The sequence below is a fragment of the Populus alba genome, chromosome 14 (genome assembly GCF_005239225.2).
Source record: "Populus alba chromosome 14, ASM523922v2, whole genome shotgun sequence".
Taxonomy (NCBI): Eukaryota; Viridiplantae; Streptophyta; class Magnoliopsida; order Malpighiales; family Salicaceae; genus Populus; species Populus alba.
Window position 1 is genome coordinate 13,194,715 of NC_133297.1, and position 16,995 is coordinate 13,211,709.

At 35.6% G+C, this 16,995-nt stretch overlaps 2 protein-coding genes across 2 annotated transcripts; one reads left to right on the forward strand and one right to left on the reverse strand.

Moving 5' to 3' along the window:
• The first annotated feature begins 3,973 nt into the window (after positions 1–3,973).
• On the forward strand, positions 3,974–6,927 carry LOC118062141 (uncharacterized). The gene is made up of 5 exons (XM_035075873.2): positions 3,974–4,262; positions 4,834–4,972; positions 5,120–5,151; positions 5,744–5,830; positions 6,402–6,927. The coding sequence occupies exons 1-5, from the start codon at positions 4,041–4,043 to the stop codon at positions 6,534–6,536; spliced, it is 615 nt and encodes a 204-aa protein (XP_034931764.1). The 5' UTR covers positions 3,974–4,040; the 3' UTR covers positions 6,537–6,927.
• A 3,180-nt stretch (positions 6,928–10,107) lies between these two features.
• Positions 10,108–14,444, reverse strand: LOC118062051 (PHD finger protein EHD3). The gene is made up of 7 exons (XM_035075765.2): positions 14,247–14,444; positions 13,537–13,830; positions 13,185–13,355; positions 12,740–13,069; positions 11,832–11,921; positions 11,628–11,672; positions 10,108–11,455 (listed from the first exon to the last, which is right to left on the reverse strand). Exons 2-7 carry the CDS (start codon positions 13,768–13,770, stop codon positions 10,544–10,546), a joined length of 1,782 nt encoding a protein of 593 aa, XP_034931656.1. The 5' UTR covers positions 13,771–13,830; positions 14,247–14,444; the 3' UTR covers positions 10,108–10,543.
• Between the last annotated feature and the right edge of the window lie 2,551 nt (positions 14,445–16,995).

Consider the following 16,995-nt stretch of genomic DNA (forward strand, 5'->3'; position numbering starts at 1 on the left):
TAAGAGGAGTAATAGAGCATGCTCTCTAAAGAAAATTTTATGCCTTACCAGATATAAGCTTATTCAAAGTGAAACAATTCATGAAAAATCACATACAGGTTGAAGATGCTAATTTGCTCTGACATGACCTCCTTATTTTTATAAGAATAAACAATGTGAATGACCTTCCAAGTGAAGCAATTAGGGTAGTCAAAGCAAACATTCTAATACCATCTCCAAGACATAGTCATTCCAAGAACCTCCTCCATACCTATCACTCAGATCATCTCATGATGTATAATCCTTAATAAGAATATAAGTTTTTTTTTATAATATAAATGACTTATTTAAAATAACTTTTCTTTTTAGGTAAATGTTGAAGGCCTCTCAACATTAATACGAGGAATGTGTATTCTTCTAGGAAAGGGATGAACCTTGTCTCTTTTGTGCTACACACACTACTTTCTAAGGGATGAACTTGGTCTTCCCAATGTTATATGCATCACTCTCTAAGGGGTGAACTTGGTCTTTTTGATGCTATATGCACTATTCTTCAATGGATGAACTTGGTCACCCCAATGCTATATGCATTATTCTTCAATTGATGAACTTGGTCTCCCCGATGCTATATGCACCATTCTCTAATGAATGAATATGATCTCCCCAGCTGCTATATTCATCACTCTTTAAATGATGAACTAGGTCTCTTTCATGCTATATGCACCATTCTTCAAGGAATAAACATGTTCTTCTCGGTGCTGTATGCACCAGTCTTCAAGGGATGAACTCGATCTCCCTTGTGTTATATGCATAATTCTCCAGGGATGGATGTGGTCTTCCTTGTGCTATACGAACCACTCTTCAAGGGACGAGCATGGTCTCCCCAACGTTATATGCATCACTCTTCAAGGGATGGACATGGTCTTTCTAGTTCTATACGCATCACTCTTCAAGATTTGAACATAGTCTTCTCAATGCTATATGCACCACTCTCTAAGGGATATATTTGGCCTTCATGGTGCTATATACATAACTCACTAAGGGATTGACTTGGTCTTATTAAGGGCAGTAGTCCTTTAAAATACCATGGGATAAACTTATCTCCCGAGTGCTATTTTTGCACAACTTTATTTTTTCAAGGCAATAACCCCACTCTTCAAGGGATGAACTTGGTCTCCCTAGTATAATAGTAACATCATGCAATCACCACTCTTCAACGAGGACTCTCATGCCCCAAATAAAATACAATAGAAATAGAAATCATGATGATTATTTTTTAGTGGAGGACTCTTAAGCCCCATAGTAATGATGAGAAAGTTAGAGGCTCCCACACTTCATTCCAAAAATTTCTAAGGTAAAGGCTCAACCTCGTTAGGTTCCACATAACCACTTAGGAATCTCTTAGAATTTTTCTAAATACAGATTCTTGTTATTTTATGTCTAAAAAAATTTCTTTCAATCTAAATGCATATTTTTCAACATTTGTTCCGGACTACACCTGTTTTTATATGACCAAAACTCATTACTCTACTCGAATTAGAAGATTAATTAAAAGTCTTCACATATTATTATATCACAAAGACCAAGGGGTACTAGAAAACCAATATTTTATCAGTATATCTTTATATATCTTTATCAAAAAAATTTAAATTAAGAAAAGTATATGGGTACAATTTTTTTGAATTCTTGAGTGCGTTAACCTAGCATGGACTAACACAAAAACATCCTAGTTGAGGCGCATTGAATTTGGCCTACGCTAGACCTAATAGCTGATTGGGTCCGACTAGCTCCAGACCTAGCTACAGGTGGGATTGAAAGTATGCCAAACCCGAACACAACCTGGGTCTTACGCTAGCTAGACCTAGGTGCCATCTAGTTCTGACATCTTTCAAGTCCAACTTTTGGGTCTGACAAGTGTTGCCAAACCCAACTTGACGCCTAGGCCAATAAGGAGGGCCTGACGTGTGTTTCTTAAAAGGTTCGAGCCCAAGGATTTTTATCATCACACCCCGAGCATAACCGAATTCAATACACCCACATATTCAAATATAATATATGAATCTAACACCATCAATTCTATGGATTATCACATAAAATCTTAGAGAATTTATTTCTCAACAAATATACTTAGTTAAACAAGTTTACACTCCATCAACACCATTAGGTGTATCAAAGTCTTTCATGACCCTCTATGTCTCTATCTTTTAGTTGGATAAAATAAGTGGAATACAACTCATAATACAACTCAAAATATCATAAAAATAAGATTACACTTTAATCCTTCATCTTCACAAAGGATAAGATTTATGAGTTATAAATACATCATGACATCTTCAGAAAAAAAAAAAGTTCATAGTCTTCATTCTCTACCCCCCACACATATATAGAGAGAGCATCTCTCTTTAAAATATTATTTTATTTGTTTTTCTCTACGAATATACTTATTTAAGCATCAGAGAATCCATATCTCAACTAGAGATGACTTTTTACAAGTACTAGCCGCAAGCTGTCTTGACCTACTAAGTATCAAGCATAAACTATTAATTACCTTAGCTTTAAAAAATGAATAAAATTACTAAAACCAATTGATTAACTAATTATCAGATCCAAGAGCTTTATTTCTTAGTTAGTCGGTTGTTCTTAGAACATCATCACATATTAAGACAGAATAATCTTGGCTCTTTATCAGCCTAACATCAAGCTAACATCAATGACCCTTAAAAATATCAGGTTGAAAAAACAATCAAAATAAGAGAGAGAAAGAGAGATAACATGCCACTGGAGGAAGCTTGGGAACCACATATAAGTCATGGTTCTATTCAAAGAGAAGCTGGACAAGAGTTTAGTCAGCAGAGAAAAGAGAGAAAAAAATGATCTAGAAAGAGAAAAAGAAAATGGAATCGTTATCCTTTAATTTCAAAAGCAACACTTGGTCAACTAACGTTGTCGTTTGGATGTTAAATAGAAGATGGAAAGATAAAGAGTTTGTAGTGTTCTTCTATTCCAGCATGAGAATCATGCTTCACAGTATAATATAATATAATATAATAGTAGTAAATAATACCGTATAAGCAGGCACTCAAAGCTTGGTTTTTTCCGACAACAACGTGGCTCAACTCCCAATTGTTTTCTGCCATGTTGCTTGAAATTAAGTGGGACTGAGGTCGAATATGGCAGTGTGTTATTTTTAATAATCCGGCATTTTGGTTATGATGTCATGTAGCATGACGAAACACGTAGTGTAATAGAACAATTTTTTTTTTTGCATTTAGGCTGTAAACTTTTTTTTAGTAATGTTTATGATTAGTTTTGAGTTCTTACACTTTAAAAAGTTCATCTTGGTCCTTTTTTTATTTTTATTACAAATCAGCCCTCATTTCATAGTCTGTGGTCCTTGTATTTTTTTTTTTTTTTGTTTAGGCCTAGATAGTAGGAGAAGTTTGAGTTGCTGAGCAAGAGTTTGATCGATTATCAAAAACAGAAAAAAAAAAAAAAAAAAAAAAACAGAGAGGGAGACAAGGAGAACAAGAAAATTGATTTACAATAATAATTTTGTACAAGTTGGCCGGCCTCCCAGCCAGCCAAGAGCCTCCTTCTCGCTGCTAAATAAAACTCGAAATAAACAAACAATTAAATGAATTCCTCATGCCGCCATTCTAGCTTATAAAAAAAATGCAAATGTTCCTTTGCTACTATTTGAAAAGAAAAAAAAAAGATTCTATCAAGAATTTATAATTCCTGCTCCCACCTCTTACCCTTCTCAAAAAAAAAAAAAAAGGGGGGGGGGGACGTGAAAATCCTTATTTTTTCCAAAGGCTTTCTTATCTTTTGTACATTATGGTGGGCCTTCTCATGATTCTTCCAGGCAGTAATGAGTTACTTTCAAGCCTGTCTTTATTTGGGCCAACGTCTGGCCATTTATAATGGGCTTTAGCATTTGACTACATGTACAAGAATCCCAATTTAACCGACAAAACAGGCGAAGCTCAGTCATATATTCTCCTCTCCTGTCCTGTTAGAAAATCGAAAGCAGCAGCAAAAAAAAAAAAAATTTATCAGAGATGAAAGTAACATGGAAGAAGGAGAGCAAGAAGCGACCTTTAGCAGCCATATCAAAGTACGCAAACCTCCCTTTTGATCATCAAGATATGCTCCACAACGACGACGAAGACAATAATAGCGATACCAAACAACTGGGTGCCTCACACAAGTCCTTGGATTCCGAAGCATCCAATAGACAACTCGCCGACTCTTTCCAAGACCTAGGCAACAAGCTAGCCGAGGTATTCCCCTCTCTCCCTCATTCTTCTTCTTCTTCTTTCTTCCCCTGAAAAGTGCAAATTTGAGAATATTATTGCGGAACTTATGCTATTATTGAATTTCTTTTTGATATTTCAGTGTTTATGTTACAAAAGATTTGAAATTTGTGGTTTTCCGGACATATTGCGTATGCAGCATATGTGGGTTGTGTGGAACTTTTTGATATCACTGTTTACTTATTTGGAATGGCAGTGAGGAGTCTCTATGATTTGCTTGTTCATGGTAAGGAACGTTTACTGCGTTACTTGATGCTCATGTACTGGTTTTTTCCGATTCCTGCTGCTGTATTTTCTGCAGTTATGCCAATAATGCCAAGTTATTGTACTATCTCGTTTCTATTTCTGTTGATGGCATGTCGCTGATGTGTGTGTGGTGTCTGTCTTCTAGCATCTGTTTCGGTATAAGACAAATTGAAGAAGAAACTCTATTTGGAAGCACGGGCTCGAGTTTATTCTATGCTTTGCTTATGTACATAATGATGACATTTTATGCAACAGCTGGAATATATTTTTTTGATTTGCTATCTCTTTGAAGGATGGAAAATATCGTGAGGCACTTGGGAAATGGGAGGCTGCTCTTAATTTGATGCCTGGAAATGCAGTCTTACATGAGCAAAAGGCACAGGTTTTGCTTGAAATTGGAGATCCCTGGAGTGCATTGAAGGCGGCAACTCGTGAGTTCCTTGCCTTTTCATCTCTCATTCATGAATTTCAACCTATGTTTATTGCCTTGATTGTCCTACAAATATATGTTGTGTTTTGCATTTTTCTGAAAATATAAAGTCCTAGGAACCTCAATTTACTTTGGAATTTATTGACAGGAGCAACTGAGTTGGAATCGTCATGGGCGGAGGTATGGCAATGGCATACTCTACAATGTGGCTGCTATTCTGCTTTCATGTTTTGTTAGCAGGATGCTATTACGGTGCCATCTAATTCACCCTAGTTAAACTAGCCCTTTCAATGAACTTGTTTGTTGAGTATTTCACTGCTTCGTATATTTTACCCTAGTTTGCCATACATGCAATTTTATGTCTGAGACTCCTGGACTGTCGACACGTCCTTGTCTCTGCTTTTATTTCTCCTCGGAAAATTTCCTCCATCTGTCCCTTTTCTTGTAATGTACAAGTAAATTTTGTTTCCCTCCCTCCTAAATGTAGTGCTTCCTTTGTTATACACAAGTGAGGTAGTAGTGGAACTTGTCTCGCTTAGAATGTCAACCGATTGACAGATGTGGCTGATTTTGCTAAATTGCAGTTACAGTTAGTGGTGTAGCATAGCATTCATGAAATATAGTTTCATAAATCACTTTATCTATTTCTTAGTGCAATTCTAGTTATAACTAAAAGAAACTCTTGGTGCAATTCTAGTTAACTCAAAAAAATTGCCCTTTAAAGTTTGTTAAAATTATTCTCTCACTTTTTTCTTTGCCATGGCCTTCTCAGGCATGGATCACCCTTGGCAGAGCACAGTTGAACTTTGGGGAGCCTGACAGCGCAATTGAAAGCTTTGATAAAGCATTAGCCATTAAGGTAAAAACTCGTGTTTTGGAGGCTTGACCTTTCTGTTTTAGGGTCACTGTTTGTCTGAGCTTTCAACATAATATAGATTGATGGGTACTAACTGACATCCAATGGTGGAAACAAGAAAATTCCCTGGCTAAAGATTATTGGAATTCTTAACAGGGACTTAGGTTGCTGAAATTATATAATGTCAATTTTGCTTATATCTTGGCAATTTGCTTGTGTTGGAAAAGTATCTCAACTTCGAATGTAGAAGATTGAGTGAGTTCTTATTCCCCCCACCCCATCCCATTCATTGAGTTGAACAGTCTAGTAGGATTGTGTGGCACACTTGTCTCACTCTTTTACAGAAATAGAAACATGATGCTTGTTCCTAACATCTAACTTAAGTATTTTTTCATCATTTGCTTCTTTCACTTTTGCCACTGTGAGACTGATTTATGATAAGGTCTCAGTTTAGTACTCCCATCACATGTGGCATTCCTATAAACATAATTTAGCTTCTAGAGGTTGACTGTAAACCATTTTCATGTCTGTATAATATTTGCACACTCAAGTTTTTGAAATGCTCTGTCTGCAGCCTGATTCCAAGGAAGCTCAAGGTGACAGACATGGCGCATTACAGCTTGTAAAGAAGCGAAAGCAGCTTCATTCATCAGGTTTGAGTAGTAAAGAGAACCGTTACGTGGTCAGTGACAAGACTGAGAGCTCCTGAGGGGGGTTTTAGATCATGGATATGCTGATGGCCGAATCAAGCATTATGTGCTGTATAGAATTGTCAAACATAGTGTCCTTGTAAGTCTGAATGAGCAATCTGTTTGTGTGAGTGAACCATTCAAGGTTGCTGCCAATAAGAAAGAAGAAAGTGAGTAGATTCAGGAGTAATTCCTTCATTAAGAAGGAAGAAAGTGAGTAGATTCAGGAGCAGTTCCCTCAATTGTCTATTTCTATAAAGTTGAAGACAATCAGAAGCTGTCCTATCTCAATTTTCAAACGGCATGTTTTCACTTGTGTTAGGACAGCTTTTGAATGTGCAGGAAAATGAATAGTCCATGCGCCTGTATAGTGTAACTTTTCAAGCTTTAGTCATTCGAGCCACGCTGTTACTTTCTGCTTCAAAACTAAATTTACATGCCTCCTTTGAAAATCTCAAAACAAAAATTGAAAGAGAAATGCCATTCATTCCAAAGAATCTATTACCGAATCAAGTATCTTATAGGTGTTGTAAGGGAATTTTTATTAGGTTGTGTTTGGTTAGTGTTATAGGAAAGAAGATATAGATATAAAAAAGATAGAAATATTGTTGGGTTGCTACAAGTGTTCTAGGATAAAGACATGTATATAAAAGAGTTAAAAATGTGATGGGTTGAGGAGAGATAGATAGAAAATTTTAGAATGGATTTATGAATTTTTAAAAGAGACGTACTTTTTGTCATCAAATGCTACCTTTATTCTTCTATCTATACTTTTCTTATTCAAGAAAAAGAAAAGAAATGCCAGATTTATATTTCAGGCCCAATTCTATTACTAGCAGGGAAACCTTCACATGATAGAGAGCGAGTATTCCGGCACCTCACGCCTACAAACAACCAGCTACTGCTGACCAAACGATCGATGTGCACAGCTACCCCAACCCACAAAAAATGTCTAGTACTAGGCAACACAACTCACTCTCTAAGAAGAACAAACAGGCAAGCTAGCCAACGGACTAGCAAATGCTGTAGTTCTTCCAATGGTACTGAAATCAGGCATTGAACTCGATATCATAGAAATCATCTTCACAGCTACTAGTGAAGGCGGCTGCGCATGCATCTCAGTGATCTCCACCTGCCAAGATTGCAGCTAGAATTCCCTCAAAGTACCCAGATGCATCCGTCTTGCTAGACCGAATGCTGCGTCTTTTGGCACGCTAAAGTGAAGGACCTACATGCAAGTTTCTTGTTAAACTGAAGGTGGAAGTGGTGGATCTGTCGCCCCTTTGTTTTTCGTTGCATCATTATGAGGTCTCCATGAAAAGCTGGTATTTCCTGGTGTTTTTTGTGTTTTTTTTGTTCGGTTGACCTTTTAAACAGTACTTTTGAATCAATAGAGAAATTAGGCTACTGCTTTAACAAATTGATGAGCATTTCTGATAGAGAAAATAAATCGTATGGGTCTGTCGGGTTGGATATGACCTAAATCAGACACCAAGAAATGAAGTGCTCAATTCAAAGAATTTGACATTATCTGTGCTATAACTAGACCTGTATAAAGAGAGGTCAGAGTAAATAACTTTCCCTTACAGAATGTTGGTTTTAAGTGATGTAATGGTCTGCCAGTTTCCTCCTTAATGATGCTATACTTGGAAGGGGGGTGACAGCTTATGAGTATCCAGAAACTGATCAAATGTTCAGTAGGGTATTCAATCTAGCAATGTCAAACCACACTACCTTGATCATGAAGAAGATCCGTGATATTTACGAAGGTTCATGGCTTCAAAGAGTTAGTTGATGTTGGAGGTGGAAGTAGAGTAACTTTCAACATCATCTCTTCTAAGCATCCTCACATTCAGGGTACAAATTATGATCTTCCCCATGTAATAGCAGATGCACCGTCATATCCAGGTATCATTGCCTTCTCTTGTTTTTATAGCATTATTGTACAAGCAAGACTCTATCCCGTCTGTACTTTGATGCAATTTGCACCGTAAAGAACTGTGGCTAAACAACAAAGTGGTCCCACTGTTGTCCTGTTTTCCTCCTTTCCGTCCTGCTTCTGAAATGATGAACGGTGTTTTATCACTTTGATTACACATACACGAGCATCAGAGCCTTTAACTTAGCACAAGGCATTTTACATTCTTAGGCGTGGAGCTTGTTGGGGGGAGGTATTGTTTGATGCTATTTTCTTGAACGTAAAGCCTCCTTGATTTGAAATCTCTATTTCCTTTAGTTAGTTGAAGTCAGAACCAAAACTGCTAATTGAAGTTCATTGTCAAGATGTGAGAAAAAGAAAAATTAGTGAAATCAGAAGACCAGTCTGAACTTCATAGAAAATAATTTAGTCACCCCAGGAGATGGTAAGGTGATCATTGTGGAACTGTTGATTGGAGCGATGAGCGTTGCTCGAAACTTCTCAAGAACTGCTGGGAAGCTCTTCCAAGAGATGGTAAGGTGATCATTGTGGAATCAATTCTTGCCGTTGCACCAGAGGACATTGCTTCTTCACACATTGTCTTTGAGCAAGATTTGCTGATGTTAGCTCGAAATCCTGGAGGTTAAGAGAGGCAATAAAAGGACTCCTAAGCCTTAGCAATGAAATCTGGTTTCTCAGGTTATCTGTTGTGCTTACGACAATTGGGTTATGGAGTTTCAGAAAGCACAGCCATGAATTAACTTTAGCAATTTTCCATCTTTGTTTCTTCTCGTTATTGTTTCTTTCCCCCCTCGGTTGCTCTTGCTCCCGGTGGTAAAAGTCACGGTGACTCTATGCTCAAGTAAGAGGGAGTCGAATGGCAATGTTAAACACCAAAAAAAGCGAACTTAATTGTATTTTGTTATTTCATTCGAGATTTTGAGAATTCCTGCAAACGTTTACAGTTAGGACTTATGATTGGGCGTAGATTGTTTAAAAAAACCCACCGGTATTTGATCAGACCACCGTACTTTTTAATGTGATATTTTGCTCACCAGACAAGCTTGACAGTAGCGAGGATCATCTTCTGCCCGAATCAGAAATCAGCTCTGCAGCAGCAGAGACATCACAATGTAAGGCATAGATTACAGTAGGGTATTTTTTTGAAATATTTTTTTAATTAAAAATATATTAAAATAATATTATTTTAGATTTTTTCTTATTCTCAACATCATCACATCAAAACATCTAAAAAATTCAATTTAATATTTTTCAAACAAGAAATAATTTAAAAACAAATTATAATAATAATAAAAAAAAAACTCACAAATTCACTATGTATTAATCCATCTGTAAACATAAGAAGGTTTAATTACGAAAACTGTGTGCACCATGCGAGTCTTCAAATCAACTGCGCACCACGGCACTCCAGAACTGCCATGTTGAAATGCAGTTAAGCGTGCAGACATCCCTGCTTTAACTTCAAATCACCACTGGCACTCTCCTCAACGAGGGTACTCGCTTCTAATCACTCCCAGTTCCCTTGATAAATGCAGCTGGCCAAAAGACTGCACCTCCAGGGAATGATATGAGAGAACCATCAAGGTTCGCTAGCTAAAGACCTGCATTAGTTGGGCGGGGGGGGGGGGGGTGAAAAGTTGAACTTCTTCAAGTACAGAAGAAAAAGTTCCTTGTCATTAAAAGTACAGGTTGTTTAAATTTGGGAACAGTTTCTAATTTCACAACATTACTGTCAGAATTAGCTTTCCCCTTACAAAGAATGAACCGTATTTAGTACAAAAAGAACAGAATGTTGGCCGTTCACTGTTAAAAACATCATCTCCAACACATATCTTATGATTCCCTGATCCTTGTCACTCCATGTCATGTATTTGCTAGTTGCAAACCAGTAAATATACAAGCCTACAGATCATGAGCCTGCCAGGAGTCGAGTGTCCAAGTCAGCAAAACCTACGAGTTTACAACCTACTGAAATATTCATCCCCTGTAAAGCGGCATAGTCAAGATTCTTGGCATCAGTTACGCATACAAAATCAGTATGATACATGATCAAAAAGTCGACTTTTATCTTGTAATCTCCTGAAAATGTTACATGCTTTTCAACTCTTCATTCGATTGGCAGCCAACTTCACAAGTTAGTGCTGCAGTTATAAGCATGTCCATTCCTCTAGCTTTATCTGATTCTTCTCCACCCTCCTCGTAAAGTTTCTTGAGGTTTTCAGATTCCTTTTTAACCCCCTCATCATTCTTTTTCCGGTGCCTTTTAGATTTCTCATATGCCCTCCGTACCCTGCGTAATCGCTGTATTTTCACATCACACTGTCTGCAAAACCATTTCCCTTTTGGTACAGAAATGCGTGGCGGAATCATGCAATAAAGGTGGTATGCATGGTCACAGCCATCACATAAAACAATCTTATCATCATCTCTATCAGTGATGCAAACTCTGCATAAACAAGAAGGGCAGTACCAACGATGACCACATGAATCTATCTGCCTCGTTGTCAAGCATCTCACATGGTAGTACTTGCCAGGGCATTCAGAGTGATCACAAATCTTCATCTTCTCTCCATTACCCACTGGACTTCCACAGATTTTACAGGTGCACACGTTTCCAGTCCCTTCTGATGAAAGTTTGACCTCATTATTTCCGCTAAAATTTGATGCCTCTTCAAAATCATTGAATGGTTCTTGAGTTGATAAACCAATCTCATCATCAGCTTGATTATTTTGGGTCCTGCAGCAACTCAATCTCTCACATGCTACACAATTCTTATGAGGGGATCCCATTCCACTTGTGGTGCAGTTGTGACAGTACCAGCTTTTGGGGGGGATCTCTCTGACAGCTGGCACAATACAAGAGACATGGTACATTTGCTCACATGAATCACAAACTAAACAATCCCTCCCATCTGCCTTCTCCCCACAACGCCTGCAACTGCAGACTCTGTAGACATAACAAGCATCTGTTTGCTCTGGCTTACCATGAGAATTGGAATCCTGGGTACAGAATTGTATTGCAGCACAAAGGTTTAAATAGGAATCAAAACCAATTATAACTTAAAAGTATTACAGTGAACATGCACTTGGCTTGCTACTGCAATTCAGTGGTATATCTTTCTAATGCCAGCATTACAAAACTAATTGTACTGCCATGTTTCACAAAAATTACCTCATGCTTTTTATCTTCAAATGTACAGTGTACTAATCCTCCCACCTGAAAAGCACAAGTAAATGTTTCAGGTTTAATGAAAAGAAAACCATAAAAGGGCATTAAGAAACAATAGTAAATTGAAAAATGAAGCAAATGCTGCATTTAGCACAGAACTCAAGTTCTTAGTCTGCCAGAAGAATATCTACACGTTGACTGGCTTACCCGTTCATTATAGCATGTCTTTGATATATCCGATAGGTTCTTTGCGAGAGAGATTAATTCAGCACCAAAACCTTGAAGTTTTCTCCAGAACTGAAAATGTTGTTCAGTTTAAATGAATGGCACAAGAAAAACAAATTGCATTTTCTTCTGAGAACTTGTAAACAGAAACAAAATCATGCATGCTGAATAACATTACAATGAACAGGACCAGTAACATGAACACGTAGTAGTTAGCCAATTAAAATGAACAAACTATGATCACGGTATACATCACAGGAAAAAGTTATTGTTAATATAGTCACTTACATGTTCTATATTAACAGTAAGAGATGTGAAAAATATAACCTATCAAAGTATAAGTAATAAAGATGAAGGCATTATAGATTTCAACTCCTAAGAGATCCCCCAAAATATGTGACATGCGGTAGTGAATCGCTCAAAAGTTTGTTAACTACCAGAGAGGGTAGAGGTTGCACAAGTGTCTCAGGAATTCATTTAAACAATTGCATCTAAGAGATAAGATCATGTAAACATTGCGGTAATAAAATGAAACTTTAAAAGTATAACTCTCCGTAAAGGACCACAACATCAAACAAATACTTACTTTCAATGGTGCATGATGTCTTAAACATTGTATCTTTCCTTTCAACTTTCATATAAAACAAATGCATATATCCCTTTTGCATTTAGTGGCTGGTTACACAACATGCAGGGGCGGGGGGTGCTAAAAACTTGTCTAAAGTGGAAGAGGTATCCCTTGGCTTTTGTAATCGAATTAGCGGCACATAAGCAAGGTGGTACCAAGAAAAAACAGACATTCAATTCTAAATCTAACTCAACAATGATTTCAGCAAAAGCATTGTAATTAACAATATCAAACAATATAGAGAAGGATTGTAATAAATTACCTGCTCAATATCCTCACAGAAAAGCACAGGCAAACAGTCATAAGCTCCCTCTTTCATCCTTTTGTCTATGAAATTCAGGCTAAAAATGCTGTCAGTCGTCATTCCTTTGAAGTTTTCAAACAGTAGCTTACAAAGAGAGGTGAACTTTTCTGACAATAAGATGTTAAGGAAAGCATGTTGGCACAAGTCAGTTACACTGTGATGCTGTGATTCTTCCAAGGTTCCATTTGAAATGACACCTACATGCCCTTTAGCTGTACTGTGAGGTCCATTAGCCATCCGCCCCATTGAAGGTGGCTTATGCCATTCTGCATTACAGTTACCAGATTCCTACGACAAAAAAATTTAGGGACAAAAAAATGTTAACAAGTCAAAAAAACATGAATGAGAAATGAATCTTATATTTATTTAGCACATTCAATTTAATAGCTGCATAGATCTTAACTGCCATCATAAGCGCATCCCTGATGCACCTCTGTATGCCATGTTCATCATTACTTGATGATTGATACATGTAGTCAAGGACAAATTTTCTACACTGCCTCTGTGAAGCGCCACTTGAATGATTCAAAGCATGATTCTCACGTAGATGGTCTTGTGAATCATTCTTTATGGTCTGCAAGAAACCACATCTTAGCTAGAGCAGAGAACACGAATTAAATGCACAACACAAACACTTCCAGTGCAGGTATCTTCTCTACAAAATCTTACTCAATAAGAGTAATTTCCAACAAGTCAATACACAATGAGATTGCATAAGGAAAAATTGGCATGGACGGCTTGTGTTTGTGAGCTACCTGGTCTGCCAATCTCCTAGCAGCTTCCATAAAAGATTTCCCATCCTGTTGGCCTTGACCATCCAAACTTGACCTCGTACTCCTGCGTCTCTTGTAAGTTCGAAAACCTTCACTGCCGCCAAAGCTTGCTTCACCACAGTCATTTCCAAACCCATTGCCCATTGCTTCAATCTTTAAGGGCTGAACTATTTCTTCTGTACCCTCACCATTTCCCATTCCCTCTTCACCAACCATTCTTAAAATGTTAAAAAAAACCCCTAATTTCGAGCTTTTCAGCGCCAAATCAGGGTTTCACTGTGACACCCACAACAAAAAAGAGCCCAATTAGGGTGAAACTACTGAAAACATAACACAAGAAATTTTTTTAAAAAAAGCAGCATAAATTTTTTTAAAAAAAAAAAAAAAAAAAAAACCTCCGAGTCGGTTATGTTAAAAATAAACCTAGGCTTCCGTCTGGTATCCAGGAAAAAAAAAACACAAAAAAAAAAAATAATAAGAAAAGGAAAAAAGTTTTGCGCTAGGTTACTCAGCCTTAATCAAGTGAAATACTAGGAAATTCGTGTAAGTTCGACATGAAAGAACAGAAAAAAGAAAATCTGAACATTCTTTTTTCTCTCATTTTCTTTAGCATTGCACAGTTACCAAACAGTTAACATAAACAAAATAAATAGAAAATTAAATTAGAAGGAGAGGGTGCAAAGAAAGCCTACCAGACCGAGTAGAGAATTTTTTTAGTCTTTGGAAAACCGAAACCCTAATTATCTGAGAGCAGGAAAACGAAGAAGACGATGAAGAGAGTTGGGTTTGTTAGAGAGGGAGAGGGACTTGGCTCTGCAAGTAGCAGGTCTTCTTATCCTTGTTTGCACTCCCTAGTTTTTTTTTTTAAAAAAACAAAAGAATCCGGGACCTCGTAATAGTTTTTATCTTTACATTTTACTCCTTTTTTTCTTTTATTGAAAGCGAAAAAGTTGGGTCGGGTCTTGTAAAGAATTACCCATATGTTTTAATTGACACGTGGAGGTTTTCAGTGGGTACGGACTTGACTGTGAAATGATTCTCGGCGCCTCCTCCTCCTCCTGAGTTTGGTGAGGGAGGCAAGAATCTAGTAGGTCCCTCCCAGATTCAAGTGGATGCCCCATGTCATGCCTCGCCTGGACGAGGCTTTCCTTTTATGGCTCCATCCTTCCTTTTCACGTTTCCATCTTTCTTTCATTTTTTGCCTTAAATATCGTTTGATTTAACCATCCATCTATATATTTATTCGATGTGTTTTTTAATAAAACTGATGTTGTTGACTTTAAAATATATAATTGAAATACAGGATTTATTAATATTTTTATAAAAATATTTTTTTTTAGTTGGTACAAGTTTGTTTTAATATCAGCACATATCTTAAATACACACACAAACATGCTCAACACTTGTGTACTTGAACATTAGAAAATATAGTAAAAGTAATCAGCCATCAGTCTTTCACTGTAGCAATCCACAGTGAAAGTCTGAGTTGTATCTTCTTCTTTTTTTGTTTTTTTTCCTGTTTTTTAAGCTATTTTTTTTTAAAAAAAAAACTTTTTTTAAAAAAAAAAACATTTTTTTTTAAAAAAAAACTTTTTTTTTCATTTTTTTTCTATGCCTTTCAATTTTTTTTCTTCTTTCTTTGTTTTTTTTTTTTTAATTTAGTTTGTTAATGTTAATTTTTTTATTTAGTTATCAAACTTTCATGACACTGATCCCGTGTTTAACAGGTTAACTTGGTTTCACAAGTTAACAAAGATTTTTTTTTTGTTTTTTTTCTTTTTAATTAATTTTTTTCATTTACTTTAGTTTGTTAATGTTAAATTTTTTTTTATTTGGTTATCAGAATTTCATGATACATATCTCAGGTTTTACAGGTTAACCCAGTTAATTTTAGGTTAACCTGCCCATTTTTTTTTTTTTTTGTTAATGTTATTTTTTTTTATTTAGTTATAAGATTTTTATGACACGGATCCCGAGTTTAACGGGTTAACCTGGTTTAGCGAGTTAATCCGAAGCTTTCTTTTTGCTGTTTTTCTTTCTTTTTAATTAATTTTTTTTGTTTAGTTTAGTTTGTTAATATTAAATTTTTTCTATTTAGTTATCAGATTTTCATAACACATATCTTAAGTTTTACGGGTTAATCAAGTTAATTCTGGGTTAACCCATCCATTTTTTTTTGTTTTTTTTCTTTTGTTAATACTAAAATTTTTTTTATTTAGTTATCAAACTTTCATAACATAAATCTCGAGTTTAACGAGTTAACCTAATTTGACAAGGTAACCAAGAGTTTTTTTTTCTTTTTAATTAATTTTTTTCGTTTAGTTTAGTTTGTTAATGTTAAATTTCTTTCTATTTAGTTATTAGACTTTTATTACACATATCTTAAATTCGACGGGTTAACGTGGTTTCACAGGTTAACCCGTTAAATTTTTTTTCTATTTAGTTATCAAACTCTCATGACGTAAATCTTAGATTTGATGAGTTAACTTGGTTTGAAGGGTTAAACCAGTTAATTTAGATTTTTTTTCATTTTTCTTCATTAGTTTTTTCTTCTTATAGCTTTTTTTTCTTTTCTTTTTCTTTTTAATTAATATTTTTTTGTTTAAATTAGTTCATTAATATTAAATTTTTTTTCTATTTAGTTATTGACTGGTGTTTTTATTTATTATTATTTTTTTGTTGTTTTTATGTCTTTGACTTTGGACTGCACATTGCAGTCCACAGTGAAAAGTCTTATGCGTTTTGTTTTTTTTTTTTTTACTTTTTATTTTTTAAAAAAATTTGGTTTGTTTATGTTAAATATTTTTCTATTTAGTTATAAGACTTTCATGACATAGATCTCATGTTTGACAGGTTAGCCGATTAATTCAGATTTTTTTTTCTTTTTTTTTTCATTAGTTTTTTTCTTTGTATAGGTTTTTTCTTCTTTGTTTTTCCCTTTCTAACTAAATTTTTTAATTTAGTTTGTTGATATTAAAATTTTTTCTATTTAGTTATTAGACTTTCATGACACGGATCTCATGTTTGACGGGTTACCCAGTTAATTTAGATTTTTTTTTTTTTTCTTCATTGGTTTTTTTTCATCCTATTGGTTTTTTTTTCTTCTAACCCAGTTAGTTTTTTTTCTTTTTTTATTTTCCTTTTGCTTTGTTGCCTTTTTTATGCCATTGACTGTGGACTGCAGAGTGCAGTCCATAGTGAAAACTGATGATTTTTTTGTTTGTTTCCTTTTTAATCAATTGTTTTTGTTTATTTTAGTTTGTTAATGTTTAATTTTCCTTTATTTAGTTATCAAAATTTCATGACACGGACCCCGGGTTTAACAGGTTAGCCCAGTTAATTTTAGGTTAAACCGTCAATTTTTTTTTTCTATTTAGTTATCAAACTTTCACAACACGAGTTCAATGTTTGACGGGTTAACTTGGTTTGAAGGGTTAACCC